Source organism: Podarcis gaigeae, assembly GCF_964106915.1.
Source record: "Podarcis gaigeae genome assembly, chromosome: 8".
In the NCBI taxonomy this organism is placed as follows: domain Eukaryota; kingdom Metazoa; phylum Chordata; class Lepidosauria; order Squamata; family Lacertidae; genus Podarcis; species Podarcis gaigeae.
In genome coordinates, this window is record NC_139684.1 from 16,527,129 (window position 1) to 16,550,911 (window position 23,783).

General features: G+C 46.1%; 1 protein-coding gene across 1 annotated transcript in view; it reads right to left on the bottom strand.

Moving 5' to 3' along the window:
• PEX14 (peroxisomal biogenesis factor 14) overlaps window positions 1-23,783 on the bottom strand; it is a 114,728-nt gene that overhangs the window by 50,968 nt on the left and 39,977 nt on the right. Inside the window, exon 3 of the mRNA XM_083750279.1 lies at window positions 6,819-6,903. Within this exon, the coding sequence (XP_083606405.1) occupies window positions 6,819-6,903 (85 nt within the window). The remainder of the gene's footprint in view (window positions 1-6,818; window positions 6,904-23,783) is intronic.

Below are 23,783 nucleotides of genomic sequence, written 5' to 3' on the forward strand. Positions count from 1 at the left end.
AACAGCTCTTTCGGCCCAGCCAACACCGTCGAGGTTCTAGATCAGATGCCGTCTGAATTCAACCTTTCATTATGTTTGAGGCAAAGCACCGCTGGGTGGATGGGTATGTGTGTGTTCCACTGCACTAATTTAAATGTGGAATATGCACCAGCTGCTGTCAGCGAGTTCCCATTTACTGCTTGAAGCAGCAGGAAGCGTCACAGAACGGCAGAGTTGGAAGGGGTCCAAAGGGTCATCTAGCCCAACCCGCTGCAATGGAGGTCATAAGCTCTGCGATTGAGCATCTGATTTGCATGCTGAAGGTCCCAGGTTCAATCCCCAGCATCTCCAGGTGGGGCTGGGAAAGATGCCCTGCCTGAAACCCTGCCACTGCCTGTCATAGAATCACAGAATTGTAGAGTTGGAAGGGACCCCATGGGTCATCTAGTCCAACCCCCTGCAATGCAGGAATCTCAGCTAAAGCATCCATGACAGATGCCCATCCAACCTCTGCTTAAAGACCTCCAAGGAAAGAGAGTCCACACCCTTCCAAGGGAGTCCATTCCACTGTCTAACAGTTCTTATTGTCAGAAAGTTTTTCCTGATGTTTAGTCGGAATCTTCCTTCTTGTCACTTGAAGCCATTGGTTTGAGTCCTATCCTCCACAGCAGGCGAAAACAAGCTTGCTCCATCTTACATGAACAGCCCTTGATATATTTGAATATGGCTATCATATCTCCTCTCAGTCTCCTCTTTCTCAGGCTAAGCAGACCCAGATCCTTCAACCATTCCTCATAAGGCTTGGTTTCCAACCCCCTGATCACCTTGGTCGCTCTCCTCTGCACACGTTCCAGCTAGTCAACATCCTACTTAAATTGTGGTGCCCAGAAGTGGACACAGTACAGTGGTACTTCGGGTTACATACACTTCAGGTTACAGACTCCGCTAACCCAGAAATAGTGCTTCAGGTTAAGAACTTTGCTTCAGGATGAGAACAGAAATCGTGCTCTGGCGGCATGTCAGCAGCAAGAGGCGCCATTAGCTAAAGTGGTGCTTCAGGTTAAGAACAGTTTCAGGTTAAGTATGGACCTCCGGAACGAATTAAGTACTTAACCCAAGGTACCACTGTATTCCAGGTGTGGTCTGACCAAGGCAGAATAGAGTGGTACTATTATGTCCCTTGATCTGCACACTAGACTTCTGTTGATGCAGCCTAGAACAGCATAAGCTTTGTTGGCTGCTGCATCACACTGTTGACTCACATTGCTGCAGATAAGGTTGAGCTAGATGGACCAATGGCCTGACTTCCTGTGTCTTGTTCTCCCAAGACCTGTCAATGAATGCAAATGCCAAAATTGGGTAGAGGTAGCCAGGTGGGGGGGGCAGCGTGAATTTGATGCATAAGGCACTAGAAGGCTCAGAACCAGGACCTTAGCTCCTTGGTTTCTTTTCCAGTGGAACGAATCATAGGCCATTTCCATAAGGTGTCTGGACAGAGCAGCCTACCATCCTCCTGATCCTAGGAATGGCTCCAGTTCTGGGCTCGTTAGCCTGTACAGGAGCCTTGTGCCAAAAAGCAGCCATTGTTCATGCCAGCAGGGGAGATCGTTCCACAAATGAGGAGACACCACCGAAAAGGCCCTTTCTCTGCATCACATGTGGCTATCACTCAGTGATGGTAGATTTCACATCATGTGCAAGACATTACAAATCCATATAGCCCTGCCCACTTAAGCAGCACCTTCCAGGATATAAACAACACGAACCTTTTTTGTGCTCCTGCTTTATACCCATGTTTGCCATTACCAGGGATTATGATGATGATGATGATGCAAAAAATTAATGGCAACTAAACAGAAAGGAGGGTGAAGAAACAGAGGGATGTATCCAGTGCTGGCCCTACTCAGAGAAGACCCAGATAAATAAACGGACATTGCTAATTTAGCCTCATTCATTTCAGTGGGTCTACTCTCATCGGAACGGAGCTGGATGCAACCCAGCTGCATCAAAGAAGGTTGCTGAGTTTTTGCATTATTATTTTTTTCCACTTTGGTAATCATTAGCCAAGTAATTCATTAGAAGCTTTAATCGGGTCACCGTCTCTCTTTTCAGGCCTCCTCTTGCAGACGCCGCCGAGCTGCTTGCCCCCCCCCTTTAAAAAAAATTCCCCAATCTCCACTTCTCCCAGTCAGGGATTTATTAAAATTAAACAGATTAGATGGAACTTCAGATACTAAAAATTCTGCTTTGCGAAGCTGGAGGTTGGGGGGAGAGCCATGTGGCGCAAAACACCCAAGACATTTGTCTCTAAATTGCTCTAAATACCTTTTGCAAATGAAATCTTAACTCTCGTCTGCGTTGAGACGGGAACAAGCAGGGCGGGAGGGGGGGAGATGGGGTTGGTCTGGGTGGGGAGAAACACAAGGAAGAAACTGGTCACTTCAGCAATATGTACTGGCGGTTTATAATATCACAAGATATCCCGGGGTACGGTTGTGTTTGAGGTGGGGAGAGGCAGGGAGGGCGGGAGGTGCTAAGTATCGCTTTGCAACTATAGATTTCATATCAGGTTACCGTGGGTAATCAGCACAGCTTTTAGGCTCAGCTTTCCCGTGCTTCATTGCTTCGATGATAGAGCTGAAATCCCAAAGCTTTTATGATTAATTACTCCCCGTAGGTCCGCATATTTCAAGGGGGGGGGGGAGGACAACACACACACACACACACAGAGAGAGAGAGAGAGAGAGAGAGAGAGAGAGAGAGAGAGAGAGAAAGAGAGAGAACCTGTACTGCAAGAGATCAGACCCGGAAGGGAAGACTTCTGACAGCTGGGAACAGCCGAGACGGGAGAGCCCCAACAGTTGACATTCCTCGGCGTTACTGCCCTGACTGGAGGCACCGTAATTCAGTGCTTCCAAAAAGAAAGAAAGAAATACCCCGGTTTTTTAAATGCAAACAAGGCAAATTGTGGACACGTGGGCGATTTGTGCAAGTTCACTGCATGTTTGTGTGTGCAGGAATATCCCAAGAAAGGTTAAGAACACTTACAACCCGCTGAGAAAAGAAAGAAAGAAAGAAAGAAAGAAAGAAAGAAAGAAAGAAAGAAAGAAGAAAAATAAAGAGGAGAACAAACATTTCATAGACATAAATAGGAACAGGCTTCCGTGACCCTGAATTGTTTTCATCACCTGGGGAAATTTCCCCCGTGGCACTGCACCCGACGGAATAGCACAGGGCGGTGTCTCAAAAAGTGGGCATTTTAATTATTTTGCATTTAGATCCTACCTTTCCTCCAAGGAGCAGAAAGGTGGCAGACGTGGTTCCTCTCCTCCTCTTTTTATCCTCTCAACAACCCTGTGAGGTGGGTTAGGCTAAGAGACTGCTACTGTCACACCCATGGCTGAACAGGGATTTGAACCCTGGTCTCCTAAGTCATAGTCTGACACTCTAACCACTACACCACACTGGCTCTCTTCCTGCCACTGATGCCCTTTTTTCTCCCATACAATTAAGAATCCACCATCAGTTGCTTCAGACATCTTGGAAAGACCCACAGTTTCCCCTAACCCACTAGATCACGGGTGTCAAACACAAGGCCCGCGGGCCGAATCCGGCCCGCCAGACCTCGTCATGTGGCCCGTGTAGCCGCCACCGGCCGCCAGCCTTCACGTTTTATTCTTGCTTTTTTTTTTTTTTTTTTTTTACACAAGAAAGCCGCCTCTTCAGCGCATGCGCGGCAGCCTACAAGCCAGAGAACGTCTGCCCTCTAGCGGCGCCGGCCGTTCTACACAGGAAACCTCCACTTTACATGTCCTTTACATAGTCCTACAGATACAACCGGCCCTTTGAGGGTGACCAAACTGCTGATGCGGCCCCCGATGAATTTGAGTTTGACACCCCTGCACTAGATCTTTGCTATTACTAGATATGAACGGAAGAAGAGCCCTGCTGGATCAAGCCAAAAGATTGCAGTTGTGTGTACTATGTATTTTTATATCGCTGTATTTAATTCTGGTTGTAAATTGCTTCGGGACTTTTCACTGTTGGAAGGCAAACATAACTCCAGTAAACCTTTCCTAACCTTCTGCATCCAGTTCCTGGGGACTGTACTTTTTTTGTTTTGTTTGTTTACAGAAGCGCACAATTGTGTGAGCCCCCACCTGTTGTACGAGGTAGTACAAGCAGTGGCGTAGCGTGGGTTGTCAGCACCCGGGGCAAGGCAAGTAATTTGTGCCCCCTAACCCGTGGATTTGCGCCCTCTAACCCTAACCCCCAGATGTTGCGCCCGGTGTGGTCGGCCCCCCCTGCACCCCCCACGCTACGCCACTGAGTACAAGCCCTGACAGAGGTTCATCACCTCAACAGAGAACTATTTCCGAAGCTCGCCTAACTTCCTACAGGATGATGTTTCAGGAGAGGGTTGGTAGGAATGGGAGGGAGAATCTGGGATTTTTGAAGGGAAAGAAATATGATATGGGGATAGATAGATGGGTCTGTAAGATACCAGAGCTAAAGCCCTAAAGCCAACGGGATGTGCTAAGAACAGAGAACAGAAGATGTTATTTTCTTTCCACAAAACCTGCCAGCTAGTTTTCTTTTACGACCATACGGGCTAGAAACTTGCTTTCCTTTTTAAGGATTTAAAAACTGCGGGCTCAGGACAAAAAGGAAGAAATCAAGGCCCTAGTTCAGCAACCTGAATCCAAACAAAACCAGAACAAAACTCTCTGCTCTTCAGCTGACAGCTTTAGATCATCACTAACCCAGAAGCTTTAAAAAAAAAGACACTGTCCTTTCCTTTAAGATAAAGGCAGCAGAAATGTTGCAGGCCCACAGAACAAGAAACTTCCGTCTGCTGAAAACAATGCTGGATTTATCAAGATGTGGGCTCTCCTTTCCTCCTGAAAGGGCTTGGCAGTCAATCGCTTGCCCTTTCAAGGCCTTGAAAGGCTGGGTGATCCCAAATTTAACCTTAACTCGACCTCGCTTTCACTGACTGCGGCCCATAACCTTCTCTGCTCAGCCCGGCCATTCTCTGAAGCGGTTGACCGTTTCACCCGCAGCTGGTCAACTAGCATCAAATACCACTGGCAGAAGCCAGGACGGACCAAAGAGCCTGTGAACGCTAAAATCCTCCTTCCTTCCGAGAGGCTACAGGTTCAGAAGTTTGCAGCGCCAGCTTCAACACAGTGCTTCATTTTGCTGGTAGCTTCGTTCCCCTCCCCATTTGGAAAACATGAGGCTCATCTTCAAGACTTATGGGTAGATGGTGCAAGAACGGGGAGGGTCTTTCACTAAAAGGGTAGCTGCTGGATTAGGTATGGAGGATAGGGGAAGGGGATAGGGGGGATTCAACCAGGATTTAAATACGAATCTACGCACCACCTTGTTTCTGTGATTGCAAGCTGTTTTGAACTGGTTTGAAGAATGTGTTTTAATTGCTGTAACTTGCCCTGAGAAAAGCAGAAGAAGAGCTCTGTTGGATCAGGCCAGTGCTCCATCTGCTCCAGCATCCTGCTCTCAGTGTGGACCACCAGAAGGCTATGCAAGCAGGATTCGAGCATAAGGGCACTCTCCCGCTCCTGTGGTTCCCAGCAACTGGTATTTAGAATCATTGCTGGATCCGGCCATGGACGCAAAGAAAAGCTATTGACGGTCTCCTCCTCCTCCATGAATTTGTCAATGGAGTGGGGGTGTAACTGGGTGTTTGCAGACATTTTCAATAGGTTTCAGTTATATGCAATTCTACCAACACACACGGTGCCTCAGAACATAACCCCCATGTAAATGGGGGGCTGCCTGTAATAATAATTTCATTACTTGCACCCTACCATCTGAGTGGGTGTACAAAAATCTCATTATGTGTACAAAACGCAGCAGTTAGGTGGTAGTGTGCATTTATTAGTAAAAAATAGCTTATTTAGAAAAAAATAATATTAAATTAAAAATCATATTTTTAAAAAATCATATTCACATTAGGGGTAATTGCTTGCAAAGATGTGGGTCATCAGGCAAAAACTGCATATGAGTAAAGTGTCCATTAGGAGAAATCTGCACTGAAATGCTGGTGAATTTTCATGAGGACTTTAAGTAAACAAAACACCTTGACTTACTGACGCAGAAATGAAATGAACTTAAGACAGGAAAAATGAGAAAGGGCCAGAATTGTCCATTCCTAATGGGAGACACAGCGTCATCTGAATGCTTGACACAGCACAACAGGGGGGTTAGGGGGCTGGGCCAAATGTGACCGCTTCTTGGGTTTCTTGTTCATAAGCTTTGTCAGTAAGTGTCTACAATGCACAACCCACCCAGCCCCCAGCCCCATGTTTCACATGTTACTTTATTATGGAGCAATTTGGTGTAATGCAGAAACACACCAGAGCGTTGTAGCCAATGCTGGCCCTACTCAGAGTAGACCCACTGAAATGAATGCCCATAGCTAGCTTTATTTATTTATCACAAGACTTGTCTCCTGCTTGATTGTAACAAAACCTCAAAGCGGTTTACAAACTTAGGTCCCTTGATTATAGTGGGTCGACTTGAATTAGCACTGGATTCAACCCAGAGTTCCCAGGGTAAGACAAAATGAACAAAGCAGATTTTCCTTTTGTGCTGCTTTGAATAGTCTGTATTCCTAACATAGAATGTACTCCACAGACGGTATCACTTTGTCCTTTCTGTCGTATGGTTGTACTTATTTTCCCTTTCTCCTTATTGAAAAATAAAAAAAATATTTATTTTGATAAAGACTTGTGGGTTGGTACATGCAGAAACGCTTCTGGAGTTAAGAGCAGGGAGGTGAGGAGAAAAGAAGGGAATGTCATGATCCACCATACCTTTTTTCTTGAGAAAAGATCTTCTGGTTGCAAGTGGACTTTGGCGGACTCGAGGGTTCTGCAGAAACTTCACCGCTGTTGCAATCTGTGGCAGGAGGAAAGAGAAAAGGAGAAAACGCTTTTTAAAAGTTAGGCACTATTAGAATTCAGATTCTGAGCAAGGCATCAAAAGCAAGTAGAATGCAAGCTGAACAGAGAAATTGCCTTTGAAGCGGGATGAAATATTACAGATAACTTGAAATCCCTATGGTTGTACTCTTGAGTCCTACTCAGAGCAGATTTATAGAAATAAATGGACATGACTAACTTAGGTCCATTGACTGCAGTGGGTCTACTTTGGGGAGGACACACACTCATTTTGTTCCTTCCAGAAGCTGTTGGTTGGGCACAACTGTTGTACAATATTCCATTTTGTATAATTTGTATCTTTTAAAATACTCAATGAAGCCATGATATTGCTTTACTTGCATTCTAACACTGCCCTGTTTGCACATCACACAAAACCAGGGCTTTAAAGCAAACCATGGTTTCATCACACAAAACCATGGCTTTAAAGCAAACCATGGTTGGGGCACACTGCTCCCAGGGGGTCACCACAGACCATGTTACTGGCTTGGGAGCCTTTGTTTCCTGGAAGCACTCTCCCCTCCTGGCAGGAATGAGACCCAGGTATTCTGTATTCCAACAGCTTCTACCTCCCCTGGCTCAGACTCAGCCCTCCAGTTAACCCCTGCCTGTATACCTTCCCCAGACATTCAACCTGATCTTTCTATCTAAGCTGTGGGGCTTCTTCCTCTTGCTATGGTCTCCTCAGAGAGGATGCTCAACTCAAATCAGAACCAATTCTCCCTCAAACTATCCTATTCCCTATCTCCCATCTCAAATCAAGCCCTATCTCTCAAACTAAACCCTCTCTCACTCCAGCTCTTCCCCTTCTCTATTCTTATCCGGTCCAGCTTCCTGTTCTTACAGCGGCAAACCAGATGCCCATTACAGAAAGTCTGCAAGCAGGACCTTGAACAATAGTTTAATGAAGTGATGGGGAAACCTTAGGCTCGGGGGGGGGGGGCCTCTAGGCTTCAGTGTTTGGCCCCTGGGATTGTTTTCAGACCCATAGCTGTCAACTTACAGATTTGAAAATAAGAGACCAGCAGCCTCGAAAATAAGGGATCAACAGCCAAAATAAGGGATTTTCCAAGAACAGGTATGTTCAACTTCTGAGCCCCTCCAAGCCAAAGGCAGAAAGCCCAGCCAGCAGCCAAACGAAGCCTCAAGCGGTGGTTCCCACAGCGCAGCAACCCGGCAAAGGGGATGCAGCAAGGAAAACCACTGTCACCTCTCCGCTGGGAAGCGCTGAGCAAAGGCGAGTCCCCAGGCAACGCGGCCGATTTGATTGGCACAAGGCATGCAAGCTCCACCCCCCAGTCATTCTTAGACTCCTTATTGGGTGAGCAACGCAGCCAAGCAACACAGTTGGAGCCTTCCTCCCTCCCTGGCCGGCAGGGAGGGAAGGAGAGGAAACCTGGGAAATTTAAGGGACATCATCAATAAGGGACAGCAGCGGGACACGGTGCTGGGATAAGGGACTTTCTCGCCAAATAAGGAACGGTTGACAGCTATGTTCAGACCATGCCCCTTCCCAGGCCACACCCCTCACTGGCCCTGCTCCAAGCTCCCTCCACTTGAGTGTTTTTGCTGGGCCGGTATGTGTTCCTGAACTGTGCCTACGCCTCTTGTTTGCCTGGATAGAGGACAGAGAAGGTTGTGTGGAGAAGTTATACCGACAGAGAAGGTTGTGTGGAGAAGTTATACCGTTGTACAGAACTAAAATTTACACTTGTCCTGCCCACTTTTTGCTTCTGGGCCTGCCAGCCACTTGCATCCAGCCCCCAGAAGCTTGCCCATAAGGGAATGTGGCTCTCAGAATGAAAACCCATCCCTCCCCTCCCCCTGGTTTAAAGTGGTACATGACCCAGGCATGTATGTTTAACTCAATGGTTTTCAACCAGTGTGCCGTGGCACCCTGGGGTGCCTTGAATGGTGGTCAGGGGTGCCGCAGGCAACACTGGCCTCTGTCCCTCTTTCCTTCCCTCTCTCCTCTGATGCCCTTGTGTCTCTGCCTCCCAAAGGCTTGCACAGCTATTTATTGCAGTAGCCCTGGCTATAAGCTTCGCAGGTGAATGAGGCCTCTGGGGCTAGCCAGGGGGTGCTGGTTGCCAGGAGCTGAGGTGGCCTTGGAATAAGAAAGCAAGTGGGCGAGGGAGCCCAGCCACCCAGTCCGCCAGCTGTTGGGAATGGACAGACAAGTGCCAGGCCCCTGTGGGGCAGTGTGAGGAGTGTGCACATCTGTTTGCAGGGGTTGTGCAGCTCAGAGACCAGGGGTGGCGGCAGCGGCTACCCAGAGGACTCCCAAAGAGAGGGGAGAGGAGAGGAGGCTGAGGGAACACTCCACAGGGGAGGGTGTTCAAAAAAGGGTGAGAGGGTGCCAGCTCTGCAGGCAAGGGGTGACATAGCTGGGCTCCTGAGCCCCACAGGGGGTGCCTCAGAAAGAATGTCAAGGGAGCCATGGACTCAAAAAGGTTGAAAACCTCTGGTTTAACTGATTGCTTGGAAGGGTTCATTGGAAACAGGCACCAGTAATGGGAGAAAGTTCCACAGGGTGGGTGCTGCCATGCTAAATGCCTGCTTCCAACACTGTACAGAAAGGACCTCCTGACGAGGTGGTATCTGCAGGGAAGCCCCTCCTGCGGAGAGCACTGATCGGGTGTGTTTATAAGGGGAGAGAGTCGATCGAGCGCCTGCCTTTCACCTGGTTTTCAAATATACATCTCAGGTCAGAGAGCAGAGTTTCTGATGGGTTCTAATGGCCCTTTCAAAATAATCTTGGTGCATTCCATCAATGTTGGATGTGTGTGTGTGTGCGTTATATATATATATATATATACTTCCCCACCACACCCCTTTTAAACTGCATCTCTTATTTCCTTAAATACATTAATCAGAGTAGTGTAGGCAAAACGGATCCATCGGACAATGCAATAAACATGAATTATCATCTATCCAACATGCATAATGGCTTAAAAAAACATAATAGCAGGTGTAGTTTAAATGATTAGTTATTACACCTGCGGTGGGTCTGATTCAATTGGGGAAAATCATCTTTAATAGGTTAAAAGGTTTAGATCACCCGGCTTCCCCCTTAAAGTGGCTGTAGAGAGGGTATGATGGAGTGCGCTGTCATTACTAATTCATTTAAGAAAAGCAAGGGGGGATACAGTAAAGAACAGCATAAATGAGCCAATCCAATTTAGACATCAGGTAAAGGCAGCGAAACACCTTTTTAAAAAGCATGATAAATGAATTTGGGAGGGAGATGAAATTCACATTTTTTCCCTCATTATTTTTTTAACGGGAAATTTGACCACCTCCCGGCATAGTTTGAGGGAAAGGGGAGGGGGGGTGGGAGGAGAAGGAAACCTCACCTTTTAAAGTTTAGCACTCCGTCGTTCCAAATCATAAAATAATACAGAGCCCACCCACCTTTCCCCCCCAGCGCATAAAGTGCCACTTTGATCTTGTTTACGCCCCTCTTGATCTGCCTCACTGGAAATGCCGGCGATAGGGAAATTGCACATTTAAACGGCGCAGGTATCGCTGCGCCAGATGCAGGAAGGATAAACAGCACAAATTAATAACCTGGGGGTTGGCGGAGGTAGGGGGGAAATGTGCTGAACATGAAAGATGTCCGAGTAAGCAGACGCAGAGACGTGCCAACTTATCAAAAGCTACTTTGCCTTTATATTAATCACCTGTTCCCTTTTTGGAACGCTTTCGACAAGAGTTCACTCTCTCCGCTGCCAGGGAATGAGCAACGGTGCCTGCCAAAATGTTTTTAAGGACCTAATGTCAGAACTTAAGAAGTGTCCTGCAGGATCAGGTCAAAGCCCCATCAAGCCCATCATCTGGTTCTTGTGGTGGTCAGCCCAGTTGGGAGAAATCAGAAAAGCAGGACAAGGGCAGAACAGGTTAGTGTGACTGACTTCTAGACAGGTTTGTGCAGGGTTATTAGGCACTGTACAAAACTAAAAACAGGCCCTTGCTGCAGGGCATTAAGATCTTAGAGGGGTAGAAGACCCCTGACAGTTATGTCCAGTCGCGAACGACTCTGGGGTTGCGGCACTCATCTCACTTTACTGGCCAAGGGATCCAACGTTCGTCTGCAGACAGTTTTTCCAGATCATGTAGCCAGCAGGACTAAGCCGCTTCTGGTGATACCAGAGCAGCGCACGGAAACGCCATTTACCTTCCCGCCAGAGTGGTACCTATTTATCTACTTGCACTTTGATGTGCTTTTGAACTGCTAGGTTGGCAGGAGCTGGGACCGAGCAACGGGAGCTCACCCCGTTGCGGGGATTTGAACCCCCAACCTTTTGATCAGCAAGCCCAAGGCTCAGTGGTTTAGTCTACAGCGCCGCCTGCATCTTACAGGTTGTATATAAGAGCCCAGCTGGATCAGACCTTCTGGGTGCAGAACAGGTGTTCAGCTACCAAGTTCACAGGTTACATTCACAGGTTAAGTGGCTGAAATGAGAATGTGCTGGCCTAGACGGGTGTCTGGTTCAATCCACTCTACATGGGAAGAGCATTGGTTTTGCACAGAAAAGTTCTCTGCTTCAAACCCCAGCATCTCCAGGCAGAGCTGGGAATGCCCCCTGCCTGAAATTCCAGAGTGCTGCTGCCAGGTAAGTCTGAGATCAGTGGACCAACACTCTTTGAGTTGGTAAAAGGCTGGTCCTTGGTTGGAGCTCATGATTAGTGAGAAGAGAGCTTCACCATGAGTCCTGGTTCAAACAACACACTAAGTCTTGGTTTTACTCAGCACAGTGGTGAAAATGTAAAGTCAGCCTGATGGATCAGGGCAACCACAGCACCCATTCAGCCTAGCATCCTCTTCTCATTGTGGCCTACCAGATCACTGTGTGAAGCCTGCAGGCTGGGCATGCACAACAGCACTGCAAATCCCAATTCACACACAAAAATTCTTCCAAGGCTGTACAGAGAGTTCTGACAAACTGTTAGTTTTTCCAAGCAAAAAACTTTGCAGAAGTGTAACCTCTGTTCCAAGAAAATAACCAAACCACCTCTGCTAGATGAAATCAACAGGAACAGTACTCTTCCCAGTGAGTCTTTGGCCACACACACACACACACACACACACACACACACACGGGTTTTTCGCATTAGTATTTTTAAAAGTGGTAGATACACTGCGACGGAGGAAGACGCAGCGGGCAAAAATCTACTTTTCAATAAAGCCATTCTATCAAAAAATGAAATCGCTCCATTAACGAGAGCTAAATTATTTAAAGGGCCTCCTCCATCATCTGTCTCATCTATTTGCTAAAGGTCTATTGATTGAAAATGACATTACAAAATTATAGCTAAGAAAGAAAGATTCCCTCCCTCCCTTCCTTCCTTCTCTCTCTCTCACACATCTTTGCGAAAGATATCTGCAAAGTTGCTTCCTACAGCTTCAGCTAGTGTTATGTAATATCTCTAATTCCTCGGCACAATCATCAAGTTTCTAGGCACCTGGAAAACTGGGGACTTTGGGGTGTGTGTGTGCAGTGACAGCTGAGGTAGAGTCAAAGGTGGTTAGTCTCTCTCAGCAGAGCCCAATGGAGTGGCCCTGCTTCCCTTCCCTCCCTCTGTTCTGCAGCTTGATGGAAACCAGTGCTCTTGTCCAGCAGAGATCTGAAGGCATGCCTCCCCAGTCCAATTATTATTATTAATAATAATAATAATAATAATAATAATAATAATAATAATAATAATACCCCGCCCATCTGGCTGGGTTTCCCCAGCCACTCTGGGCGGCTTCCAACAAAACACTAAAATGCAACAACCTATTAAACATTAAAAGCTTCCCTAAACAGGGCTGCCTTCAGATGTCTTCTAAGAGTTTGGTAGTTATTTTTCTCTTTGACATCTGGTGGGAGGGCATTCCACAGGGTGGGTGCCACTACCGAGAAGGCCCTCTTCCTGGTTCCCTGTAACTTGGCTTCTCGCAGCAAGGGAACCACCAGAAGGCCCTCGGCACTGGACCTCAGTGTCCAAAGCAAGTCCTTCCTCCACTCCATTCCACTGGCACCTAATATTACCCCATAAAGGACATGCGGGCAACACTGGCACCGGACATACTCAGTTCTTTATGGTATTTGTGCAAAAACCTAGATTCTCAGAACTGTAGAGTTAGAAAGAACCCCAAGGGTCATCTAGTCCAACCCGCTGCAAGGCAGGAATCTCAATGCGCAGTTCTCCCCATCCAATTTGAAGCCATACCAGACCCTGCTTAGCTTTGCAAATGTGCTAGCAGTTTTGTTGCCATAGTACTAGGCGTATTGTATTAAAAATATAGCAATGTTTAACTGAAGATGAAACTTGTCGTCACCAAGTCTGGCCACTGTGATTCATCCACTGTAACCTCAAGGCCAGAGTGCTGTAATATGCTCTATGTGGGGCAAAAAAATACTGAGCTAGATGGCTGGCCGGCAGCTTCTCATTTCCTATGAAACCTGTTTCTTTTGCAGTTTGCAACCCCCTCCCAATGCTCACTAGGGTGGCCTATTGCCAGCCTCTCAGCTTCAGCCTACCTAAGAAGTGTTCAATCCCCAATGGCTTCGCTAGGCAGGGCTGGAGGGGATGCCTGCCTAAAACCTGCCGGTCAGTGTAGACAGTATTGAGCTTGGTGGACCACAATCTGATTTGGTAAAAGGCAGCTTCCTCTGTTTTAAGGAAAGCAGTAGGGCATCTGCTTTGCCTGAAGGAGGTCTGTAACCAAGAAGAGCCACTACCAGCCAGGGTTAGACAATACTGATCTACGTGGACCAATGGTCCTCCAAACCTTGCAAGAAAGCTCTTGGTTGTTTGAATGTATCTGTATGCATTTCAAGAAAATGCACATTTTAAAAACGTATTTAGATGCATTTTCCCCCCACGTTTGGATTTCTACTTCTTAAACGCAGAAGAAATGAGGAGGAATGGTGGGCGACCATCTGCAAAAGCGGAGCTGGTTAGAAACAGACAGACTCACCCATTTCTGTGTAAAACAGGCATCTGACCCAAAATCAGACTCTTTGCTTCTTAAGCCTGGCATTAGGACGAAGGAAGAGGACGGTCCCCCAACCCACCCACCCCTTTAGAGCAGGGGAGAAAGAAAGTGCTGTGTTTTAAGTAAAAGGCACTGGGGGGTGGAAGGGAGAAGGAACATCCGTACTCTTGTCAGGACCAGCTTGACAAATACGGTCATCAGTGGCACACGGAAGTAGTTGCAAAGCAGCTGTTAATCAGGGAAACACATCGCAGAACGCTGATGCCAGCACTCGTGAAAAAATGCAAGAGGCTAATTATGAAGCTATATATCTCGCTAAGGAGGCACCATTCCTGGAGATTCCAGATCAAGCTTTCAAAGAGTGAGGATCTTGGGCTGGGTGTGCATTTTACGCACACACAAAAAGCCTTCCTGATAACCCCGCAAGCTCGCCTCATAGGAATCTGCCTTCTTCCTTAAGTCAAGATTGCTGGTACATTCACCTCTACACTGACTGCCAGCAGTTGAACTGAGGAGCAAAGAGGATGCCCTACCACTGAGCAGCACCCTTCCCATAAAACTTGGGAACGTGGTAAGCTGCCTTATACTGAGCCCACCTAGCTCAGTACTGTCTACACTTACTGGCAGCAGCTCTTGATGGTTTTACGCAGGAGTCTGTCCCAGCTGTGTCTGAAGATGATGAAGCTGGGATCTTCAGCATGCAAAGCAGATCTATGGCTCTGTCCTTCTTCCCAAGAAAGGCACCTCTTGGGACTCAAACCTACGCTGCTAGAGCAGTTCCTTAATCCCTCAGCCACACAATTCCCCATTTCAGTGCCCCCGGTGGTAACTATTTTTTTATTTGTTATTTGAAACCAAGGAGATTGGTGTATAGCAATTTCTTCCTAACTGAAGCGAACTTTCCATAAAGCACGGTTGCTACTATCGTTCTATGTGAATGCTGCGTTGCTCTTGTTGCCTGGTATTAGCCCAGGCTTGCTTAAATCCCTGCCCGAGTTGCCAACTAAGATGTCAGCGTGCCAGATAGCGCCAGGTGTTCTACTTTTGAAACAAAAAGCTGAGGATTGCCCAGCTGGCTCTGTCCCACTCTGCAACCTCTCTAGACGAAGTGGCAAAGCGTGATGGCTCAATCACTCGGATCTGCGCAACTAGCAATTCTGCAATTGCCACACAACTGCCTGTTGCACGGTTGCAACAAGTCATTCCTTTAGTGTGGCAGAACCCACACCTTGGAACTCTTTGCCTATTGAAATCACACTGACACCATCACTGTACTGTACACTTCTTCTTCTTTACACCTGCTGAAGGAAAAAAATCTGTTTGGGCAGGCCTATACAGAAACATGATTTGGTTACATCTGGGTTTTAAAAAAAAAAAATCCATCAGAGGTTTTATTGCGTTTAGATGCTTTTAACAGTTTTTAGGTGTTTTAAATAATAATAATTATTATTTGGAGGGGTGTTTTGTTTTAACCACAAGCAGGGTATAAATTTAATAAAGAAATAAGCAGATAGGCTAAAGTGTGTTCCTGGGCTGTGCCAGTTCTGCCAGGGGCAGGAGGGGAGAGGAAACATATGTGATTAAAGGCTCTCCCACAATCGAAGAAAAAACCCTATGCATGAAAGTCAGGAAGGGAGCCAGGGTAGAGTCCTTCTCCTCAACATAATGCCTTTCTACATGCAAAGGCCTTTCCCCCCCATATGCTGTCACATTCAATCATGTGGTGTCCCACCTGGAATTTAATTCGTACAGTCCAGGAAGAAAGACCACTATCTCACCTGCTGCATGGCTATCACAGGGCCTTATAAAGGTAAAGGTAAAGGTACCCCTGCCCGTACGGGCCAGTCTTGACAGACTCTGGGGTTGTGCGCCCATCTCACTCAAGAGGCCAGGGGCCAGCGCTGTCCGGAGACACTTCCGGGTCACGTGGCCAGCGTGACATCGCTGCTCTGGCGAGCCAGAGCCGCACACGGAAACGCCGTTTACCTTCCCGCTAGTAAGCGGTCCCTATTTATCTACTTGCACCCGGAGGTGCTTTCGAACTGCTAGGTTGGCAGGCACTGGGACCGAGCAGTGGGAGCGCACCCCGCCGCAGGGATTCGAACCGCCGACCTTTCGATCGGCAAGTCCTAGGCGCTGAGGCTTTAACCCACAGCGCCACCTGCGTCCCATCACAGGGCCTTATATTAAGCCTTAAATCAGAGGAGGCTGATGTACTGCCTCTCCAGAAGTTGTTAAGACTACAACTCCCATCATCCCTGACTGTTGGGAGGGCATCAGGAGAGCTACTCCCAATATAAATCAACGGTTGCTCTAAGTTCCCATCTTCACCATACGTTTAAAGCACTTTCATACCGCTTTAAACAGCCATAGCTGCAGTCTGCTAAGGGTACTGAGAGTTGCTGTTTTTGTTGCTCAGGTTAATTAAATTTCTATACCGTCCTTCATCTGATGATCACAAGGCGGCTTACAATATAAAACCACAAAAATACATGCCATAATAACAAGAAAAAATAATAACCCACCCACTTTTGAGATTGAAATAATATTCATAGAACTGTAGAGTTGGGAAGAGACTGTGCAGGAATCTTTCACCCAGCCTTGGGCTCGAAATCACAACCCTGAGATTCAGGGTCTCATGCTGTACCGACTGAGCTCTATATCACAGGTGGAATTTGCTTGTTTTTAGCATATTAAATGTTTAATTAAAGGTAAAGGTAAAGGTAAAGCATGACTAAGCCGCTTCTGGCGAACCAGAGCAGCGCACGGAAATGCCGTTTACCTTCCCACCGGAGTGGTACCTATTTATCTACTTGCACTTTGATGTGCTTTCAAACTGCTAGGTTGGCAGGAGCAGGGACCGAGCAACGGGAGCTCATCCCGTCGCGGGGATTTGAACCGCCGACCTTCTGATTGGCTAGTTCTAGGCTCTGTGGTTTAACCCACAGCGCCACCATATTCCCCTCATGGAGCTACAATTCCCAGAGTTCCCTAGGAAGAGTGACTTATTGCTAAACCCCTCTGGGAAGTTTAGCTCTGGGAATAGCCTTGAAGCTCACTGGGTGACCTTGGGCTGCTCACTCTCTCACTCTCAGGCTAACCTACCTCTCAGGGTTGTTGTGAGGATAAAAGGGGTGGGGTAGAAGGGAACTGTACATTCCCTGACCTTCTTGGAAGAATGAGATTTTTTTAAAAAAATAGCCAAATTAAATCAATGGGGCCAATTTTAAATGGGGGGGGGGGCTAAACATTAAGAGTGCATATATATTTTTAAAAACAGTTCTCTTGTAGCTGTGACAAGGAAGAAGACAGAAAACATTAAGAGATGTACTGTGCTTCTAACACTGTGGTATATTTCGTTTACCAACCTGGGGGGGGGGGCGGGAGTTAGCTTGCATTTCCTTCCATATTTCAAAAATACAGAGGGTCCAGGCAATATGTACATTTATTTAAACTTAATGGATTAATCACTCAATTAATCAGTCGGAAGGCAGATGACTAATCAAGTAAATAATCTCTATTTGGTTTGTTAAATAGCCCCACTAATAGCCACGGCCCTTCATATTATCATCTTCTAACGCTTTAAAAAGCTATTTATGCATCCTGCGGCATCCTGCAGCCATGAGTATCATTGATTAATTAGGTGTTGCCTGAAATGGTAGCCATTTCTACAGATCTTCTCCTCAAGCCCCCTGCCCTATCAGTTTTAGCAAATGACTCTGGTGGATAGCACTCTGAGTGGACAGCAAGTTGTTTTTCTCCCTGCGAATCCATCTATCCCAGCTTCCTGGTTCCAACAGAGGACAGCCTAAGTGGGCAAGAGGGCATATATACCTTGCCCTCCTGTTTGCCCTCAACCTGTGATATCTGAACACAGAGGCTCCCAATCCTAACAGGTTCTTGTATTAACTTACAAGATCCTAAACAACTCCGAGTCCAGGATACTTTGATGACTGATTGGTTGGTTGGTTGGTTGGTTGGTTGGTTGGTTGGTTGGTTGGTTACTTGCCCGATCACTGAGCTCTTTGTGGGGAGTCACTGCTAATAGTTCCCCCATAGCTTGGATGCAGTGCTCATATCCACCAGGAACCCCTTGTGTTCAGTATTGGGGACCCAATTTAATGGCACTCACTTTCAGCTGAGGTCAGACAGGCCCCATCTCCCTGTCAAACTTCCTGTGCCTCCTGAAGACTTTTTAATGGATCCCTAATTTTATAGATGGACGCGGGTGGCGCTGTGGGTAAAACCTCAGCGCCTAGGACTTGCCGATTGCATGGTCGGCGGTTCGAATCCCCGCGGTGGGGTGCGCTCCCGTCGTTCGGTCCCAGCACCTGCCAACCTAGCAGTTCGAAAGCACATCAAAGTGCAAGTAGATAAATAGGTAGATAAATACATAAATAGGTACCGCTTTATAGCGGGAAGGTAAACGGCGTTCCGTGTGCTGCGCTGGCTCGCCAGATGCAGCTTGTCACGCTGGCCACGTGACTCGGAAGTGTCTGCGGACAGCGCTGGCTCCCGGCCTATAGAGTGAGATGAGCGCACAACCCTAGAGTCTGGCAAGACTGGCCCGTACGGGCAGGGGTACCTTTACCTTTACTTTTAATTTTATAGATCTAAAACTCTCTTTTTTTGTACGCTGTTTAGAGGCGGCAGTACTTAAGTGGTTATATAAATTGTCAAAATTAATAATAATAATAATAATAATAATAATAATAATAATAATAATAATAATAATAAATAATTACATTTTTATTCCATAGCTCAAGATGGTGTGCATGGCTCTCCCCGTCTTTATTTTATCCTCACAACAACCCTGTGAAGTAGGAAGTTGAAGTCCAATGACATCTGGATGGCCACTGTTTTTCCCATCCCCCTCCTATTATATTTATTTATATTTATACTTTACCTGCCCTCCTCAGAGCTCAAGATGGTGTACATAATTCACCGCCTCCCCATTTTATCCTCACAACAACCCTGTGAGGTAGGCTAGGCTTAAAGGCAATGACTGACCCAAGATCACTCAGTCAGCTTCATGGCTGAGTGGGGATTTGAATCACAGTACACTGGCATTCTGCTACACATAAACCAAACATAATTATCAACAGAGATGGTCCTTAGTAAACCCGTTATTGGCCTTTTAATGTGGGTGGAGTGTTTTGGAACACAACAGTTTGCACGCTTACACAGAAGTAAGCTCACTGATTTCAATGGGAACCGTGCATTAGGACTGCAGCCTTGGTTGTCTATTATTGTACAAAGAGTGTCTCAAATACAGAGAGGGTTGTTTTGCCCCAAGCTAAGCAGAAGGAAGCCTTTCAGATGATCCCAGCTTCAAAGTAAATGAGTTTGCAGGACTTAGCAATCGCATCAATTTTTCCTGAAAACGTTTAAAAACATTTTAAAGAATTCAATATGCTAAATGGAAAGCCAGGTTGAACCCAAAACGGTTCTCATGTTTATGGGAAAACTTATCAGAATTAGAGCAGGCAGGATGGGAGACAAAAAATCTTTGTATAGAAAAGTGATCTTTTAACACATTTTGGATTAAAACGGTTGAGGGTACCATCCCAATCCAGTTATTGGGAACTTTGTGAAACTGAATAGCAGGGGCTTAGTAAAGTCATGTATTCATATTAATGCATTGTATAATTACAAGATCGTATCCAATGCTAGTCCTACCCAGGACAGACCCATAGAAATTAATAAACTTGTCACTCATGCCCACTATTTGCAATAGGTCTATGCAGAGTAGGGCACTGGATACAGCCCTAAGGGTTGTAATTGACTAACTTTTACTGAGAACGGACCCACTGAGATTGGTGGCTATGGCTAACTTAGACCTATTAATTTCAGTGGGTCTACTCTGAGCAAACATTAGCTGAATACAGCTTTATGCAGTTAATTAGTAGTTTCAGAAAAAAATCTAATATTTTAGAACATTTGCAATGAGGATATAAGAACAATACGTGGATTTACTGTTGCAGCATATGGATTATTTTTGCATATAGATATGTGAATTTTGTGTGTGTGTGTGAGAGAGAGAGAGAGCGAGCATGTGCACGCGCGCACACACACTAGTACTCATCTCACAATAAAAGTGCTGTGGGTGCCAGCCTAGAAATGCTGCCATTATCATCATCATCATCATCATCATTATACTGTCCTTTATCAAAAGACCTCGGGGCAGTTCACAAGATAAAAATACAAAAAAGAAGCACAAATAAATATTCAAAACAAAAGCAACGAAACAATACCCCACCAAAAAAACTCACATTTACAAGGCTGTAGAATATTAATCAGCCAAAGAGACCTGATTGAAGAGGAACACTATTTTTAGATAAATATTTGACACACAAAACTAAGTTGTACTCAGAGCAGACCAGCTAAAATCAATGGATCTAAGACAGTCATGTCCATTCCTTTCAATGGACTAGCACTGCATACAACACAACGCAGACAGAAAAAGGATTCCTGTTTTATCTTAAAGACTATCATATATACATTATTTGGTGGGCTAAGATCCTGGACCCTGGACTCTGGACCAACCTTTAAATGTGACAGGTTACGGAAATGTACTAGATGAGAGGGGAGGAATAAAGAAAGACTCTAGTCTTCCCAGGGATAGGCAAGAGAGCTGGATCCCCAGTTCATAATCTCCATCCCGGGGAGGAATAACCTTGGGAAGGAATGAGATTCAGGGGAGCATTGCTCAAGCGAAGAGCTGGTGCTCCCCCTAGCCACCGCCGTGGGGAAGTGTGCCCTCTTGTCACCTGCCGGTGGAAAGAGAGAGCGAGAGAGAGATGTGGAAAAAACGCAGCCCAAATTAAGTGTTTTCACTCGGTGGAAATGAAATGTTTTGCAAGATGAAACAGAAATAAAATTGTGGTTTTAGGTAATTACTAGTTGGCATTTACATATCACAGGCTGGTTCAACACCTATTCATTTTCCTCTTTTATTTTCAATTTTTTAAAATTGCTCATTAAAACCTAGCATATGACAGGGACAAGGGAGAGAAGGGAGAGGGTGTATTGGGGGGGATTATTCTCCTTTTCGTATGCGGTTTTTATTATTTTATTATTATAAAGTACTACAAAAATCCCCAGATCTTATTTAAATGCAGTTTATCTCTAATGATCACAGGCAGGCACCACTTAAAGGCTGTGATCCTGCAACAGACATTTTACCTGGGAGCAAACCCCCTTTAAAATTCAGTGGGACTTAGTTAGACAGAGGTAGGATTGAGCTGCTGAAGGTTCCCTGGGCTTGTGACACAAGGTGAGGGGGTGAGGTGCTGTGGTGGCAATGCCCTCCCCTCTCACAGCTACACTCAGTTAAGATTAAGAAGAGGGGTGAAATGTAAGCTGTCACTCTTACCCTGCAAAATCTGGGTTTTATTCTGGGACCAAGCCAGCTTCTGCAGCCTACTGCCTAGCAGTGAGTGAATAATAATAATAATAATAATAACAATAATAATAATAATAATACAATTTTCCCACCCGCTTCTCCAAAGCAGTAAAAGATATAAACTACAATGCTGACCCATTAGGTGAGGGGAAAATAAAATCCAAGCAGCAGCAACAGTATAAAACCTCTTCTCAAAAATAAGCAAGAGCACACTTCTGAGTTCAGCAGGGCTCTTCATCGGGCTGAATGTTAAGAAGGAACGCAGGAGAAAAGGAACTCCATGACTCAGAACCACCATAAACCCTGCAAAGAACGAAGCAATAGGTCATAAACCTTCAGCCTTTAAAAAAAGAAAAAAAGGGGGGGGGAGCACATCTAGCTGTCAGTCAGCTGACATTACCCAATGGCCAAGTGCCATCAGCTAATGGTTGGGGTTCAATTCTGCTCAGTTTGACTACACATGCCAGTTTCCTCCCTGCAGAAAGCAGGATTTAACGCGCATGTGCACAGTCCATTAGTTGATGAGTGGAGGATTAAATCCTGTTCTGCAGTTGCCCCCGCCTCCCCATCCCTGTGAGTCAACTTTGACAGGTGGGTGGTCCTGCCAGTCACCTGATGTCAGTATGACAGCAAATGATTGAGAGGGAGGTGATCCTGCCCCCTGCTGAAGTTGGCCCACAGGGTGAGAGGAAGAAAAGATCTGAGGCCCACAGCTCAAAGAGATTCCGCACCCCTGAGACAGGGGGAATTTTCCGCTTCTAGTATGTGCTGAAATCATTATTATTTTGAATGCTGCCTCCAAAACGCTCCTTGCATTATGTAATCAGGTATATCAGAAAGTTGGTTTTCCATGAAGGGTTTTCTCCTGATCTGCTGCTAGCTTTCCTATAGGTCAGATGTTTCTAAACAGATTTGTTTGTTTAAATAACTCTACACCTCGCTTTTCCCATGTGTCCTAATGAAAGGATAAAACATATGATAAAAAAACATTTGAAACACGGATTAACTGAGCATTAAATAAGAAAAAAGAGAAGCAGAAGCAATCCTCCACTTGCAGCGGGAAGTGGTACAGTCCTGTCTGCAACCTTCAGGACTCTACCACCTCAGTTCATTGCATGCACAACAGATCAGCCCTAACTCTGTAGGGTTCCGCGATTGGAGCGCCATTCCCTCACTCCAATACAGCAACACACAGCAACAGACCAGTCTCTCATAGGAGGCTGACCTCTGTGCGAGTTGCAGCTCTTGTCTGCTTCCCCCAGAGCAGTTCTGGTAAAAGTGAACTGGTTTGGCTCCCATTAGAAGTAATTTACCTACTCCATAGCCCCTTCCTTGTACAACACTACACATGTTTACTCAGAAGGAAGTCCCACTGAGCAAAATGGGGTGTCTTTAGACTGCAATCCTCTATGCATTTAACTAGAAGCCCCCACTGAAAGCAATAGGCGTCCCTTCTGAGTAAACCTGTTGGAAGCTGTTGGACGCTTATCACAGCTCCCTCCCTCCCCACACTTCACAAGTCTTTATTTAAAACAAATGCAGAGTGTTTCATTGCTCCAGTTTGCATGTTTTATACTTGTTTGTTTTCTTCTTTAAACTGTTATCCTGCTGTGCTTCAGGGCATAAAACATCCCCGAGAGAAGATGACATGATATAGACTAATATATTTTAAGGTCTATTGTGTAAATATGTATTTAGGGAATTCTAAAGCAGGGCATTATTGACCCAAGTCTCTCTTAAAACACTTTGATATATATTTAAATACGTGGGTGGTGGGGAGAGAGTCCCTCCTTGAACAACAGCAAGAAAAAAAACTTTGCAGAGTAGCCACATTTCAAAAGTGAAAGATCTTCCACCCATCTTCAGATTTTATAGGCCCAGGGTGGAACATAAGAGATTGATTATCAAAATCTTTCCTTAAAGAACAAAAAGGTTCTTTTGGGGGAAGGCAGGGAATGAAGTTGCTGCGGAAGGTAGGGTTACTTAAGCTGCCCTGAACCCATTAAAAGCAGCAAAGATGGACTCTCCCTACCCCCTCAAAAAATGCTATGCAGTCTATACCTGAAAACAGGACCCAAACAGAAGAGCACTCTCGCATGGTTTCTGGCAAGTAGCACACTGAAGCATTGCTGCCTCTAACCAGGGAGGCAAAGCATAACTTTCGCAGCCAGTAGCTACAGATGATTGCCTTCTCCTCCGCAAATTTGTCCAATCCTCTTTCAAAGCCACCCAAGTTGGTGGCCACTGATGCCTCTTGCAGGAGTGAGTTCCACAGTTTAACTAGAAGAACGCAAGAGTCCAGCTATGCCTGGAGAGCACCTGGCCCTCGCTCGCTCTAACATGGCACGTTAAGGGCAACCGAGCCCAGCCTGTGCCCACGCAAGCAGCCTTCTCTCTGCCTGCCCAGGCTGGCTCCAAAACGAGGCAAGGTAGGATGAGTAACGGGCTT